Genomic DNA, 3,098 nt, shown 5'->3' on the forward strand with positions numbered 1-3,098 from the left:
TAAAAGGACCATTTTTGAACAATTATATGAAGAAAAGGTACATACCATTTCCTTCATTATTCAACACGAAGATTTTTTACTCTGCTTATTCCAAAGATGAACATCATAACTCTGGCTTCGAATCTGCCTAAGATTACATCTCAACCATTTTGCATCCCTTTCATTTTTAGCCCCACGAAAAAGATTGCAAACTCTATTCCAATTCACTAGATAAAACGCCGATGGGGTAGAATCATAAAATTATATCCACGCCTACCTTGAAACCTTGAAACTACCCGTGAAACCTAGTAAGGACCTTTGCGACCCCATTTGTTTCCATTAAAAGTTAATGCGAACTCTTCGATAAACTTGTAAACCAATGGATGCATTTTATCGAACACCATGATTGCATTATTTAACCTGCTCCAATTCTTTGAACTCAAATCCAATGTTTGAGATCCGATTGAATTCTTTAACTTCGAGAAGCTTTTCAAGATCATAACATCGGTATCCATATAAACCCCACTGAATTTATATAACAAACAAAGCCGAAGCAAATTCGATAACTTTTGACCAAATGGAATGAACCCTGCATCAACATCACCTTTAGTTAACTTAAAAACCCATGATTCTTCCATTGTGTTCTTGAACAAGTAATGTAAATCAGGTGAAATTGTTGTTACTCGAAACCTTTTTTCCTGAAATGGTTTTAGAATCTGGCGTCCTTTATTCGAATCCATGGAGTTTAAAAGAATTAACAGACACCCATTTGGGTGCATGTTGAATACAATTCCGATAGAGTGAAGTTCTTTTTCACCAAAAGAATTCAATGGTGAAATGCATGTCATAAAGAAACGAACCTTGCAAGAAGTCTAATTCTTGCTAAAGAATTCCTAAACTCTCGCACGGAAATACCCTCACCGGAGCTGGTCAGAAGCCTCCATAAAGGTCAAACCCTCGAAAAGTTTCTTCTTTATGATCGGGAAATCTTCGGATTTGAAAGATAAACTATGAGATTTTCGCAGAAGGGTTAAATGGGTATTTGAGATTACAGATGGGGTTTCTTCTTTCACCAAGGATATACTCTGCTGCTGATGTTGCCTACATTGTACATTAAGTAAGGTACATAGTTGAAGCTCGTAAAATCTCCACCGCCGGCCTCCGTCTTTCGCTATAACTTTAAATAAGTTTTCGAGATTATAGATGGGTTTTCCTCTTCAAGCGCATACATCAAGTTTGAGAAAGAAGACGACACATACACCAAGTTTCTTGAATCTCCGACGATATTTTTTGGGTATGGTATCATTATGGAGAAGATAGAAGCTCTATTGAAAGCATTTAATAGAAGCAAGAGAAGAGATAAAACAACAACGAAGGATCTCTTCTTATTCTCCATTGACTAGTTCTCTGAAACCAGAATATTTTAGGTGAAATGACTAAAATACCCTTATGTGCAGGGCACATTGGGCATGTTAACGTTACTTTAGACGGACATCCAACCCAGGACTGTTCGCGTTCAAGGTTACGCCCGTAGGTCCCATCTGAGAGAAAAAACTTTCGTAAGGACTACTTCAGGGAAAAAGTGCAAACTTAAAGGATCATTCATATAATTTACTCATATTATTATATGGTAAGAGACAAGAACATTTTATCTATAAAATATCATTAGAAATGAATAAAAATAAGGATCCATAAAAATATTTTGTGAACAAAATGTTCATTTTGTTTAGCATGTGATAGTACTTTCCAAACCCTAAAATCATGTAATCGAAACCTTAATGCAAAGTATTCTTCATATATTTTATGATTGTATTAGGGTAATTGATATTAGTCAAAACTAAACATACATATTTAATTACACACACTCCTACTTTAATTTTGATAACAATGTTGAATAAAGCATCCATACTATAAGATTTTTCTTGTAAAAAATAATTAGATTTTTTTCAACTTTTTTACATCATAGTTTTTTCATTGAGCTTGTTAGTTAATAATCTCTTGGAATCGAAACCTTATGATTTTTTTGTGAGTTGTTGTTTACTTATAACTAGTTGAAAGCATAAGACCTATACAATAAGGCTTCTCGGAGTGATGCCGAGACTGCCGAATGCCACATCAGCAAAATGAGGGGAAGAAGCTCGACAGAAGAAGAAAAATGTGGGGAAGAAGCTCGACAGAAGAAGAGAGGGAGAAGAGGAGGGGTGGTCTGCACAGTGAGGGAGACGGAAGGAGGAAGAGGGGAGGAAGAAGAAAGAGACTCGACACATTTCTATCGAGTTGCCGAACTGAGCTCGGCATGTCGAGGGGTCGGCCAAGTGTTCGCCAAGGCCTCCGAGGCTATTGTCAAACCCACTCCGTCCGGTCTAATTGAAAAAGATCATACGAGATTATTAATTAACAAGCTTAATGGAAAAAACTATGATTTAAAAAGGATCCTTTAATACTTTTTGCATTTTTCAGAAAAAAAAATCAAAAAGCTCATATTATAAATGTTATAGATAGTAATAATAATCCAAAACACTAAATTAAAGGAAGAAAAATCACGCCATTAAATAAAATATACATGTGAAATCATGTAAATTAAAATTGTAACGGGTTCAAAAGATTATTTTCATGTAAGGATATAAGGCTATCGATTTCCTCACATGTGAAAAACAAGCCACATTATCATCTTATCATATCATAAGATTGTGAAAATGGTGTCCACTAGTGAAGAAAAGGGAGAAATTAAAAAAAAAGTGGTGAAAGAAAAGAGAAATAGAGAGAAACCTTCCGTGAATGTTAGTGGAAACCCAATCCACTAGACAACCACTAGAATTTGAAACGGTGTTCACCGGTAGAAACCCCCCTCCATATCAACTTCTATGCATGAAATAGTGTCGATACCGGGTAGCCTAAGGGTGGAGGGTATTCTTTCCACTCATTCAATCTATTTCTCACATCAGCTCCACATAAGTTGTTTCTCTCTCTCTCTCTCTCTCAACCACCTTAATTTTTAAAATTTTAAAAATAATACTACTAATTAAAATCATATGAAACTATTATGTATAATCAATTGAGAAATGAAAAAAAAGGTGGTCTCCTATACGATATTGCAGATATCGAAAAAAGTTTGGAGG

At 35.2% G+C, this 3,098-nt stretch overlaps 1 protein-coding gene across 1 annotated transcript; it reads right to left on the reverse strand.

Moving 5' to 3' along the window:
• Nucleotides 1-284: 284 nt before the first annotated feature.
• LOC145130229 (uncharacterized) lies at nt 285-827 on the reverse strand. The gene has a single exon (XM_079065064.1). It carries the CDS (start codon nt 825-827, stop codon nt 285-287), a length of 543 nt encoding a protein of 180 aa, XP_078921190.1.
• Nucleotides 828-3,098: the final 2,271 nt, after the last annotated feature.

Source organism: Lactuca virosa, chromosome 8 (assembly GCF_052849685.1).
Source record: "Lactuca virosa cultivar CGN04683 chromosome 8, Lactuca_virosa_CGN04683_v6, whole genome shotgun sequence".
Classification (NCBI taxonomy): domain Eukaryota; kingdom Viridiplantae; phylum Streptophyta; class Magnoliopsida; order Asterales; family Asteraceae; genus Lactuca; species Lactuca virosa.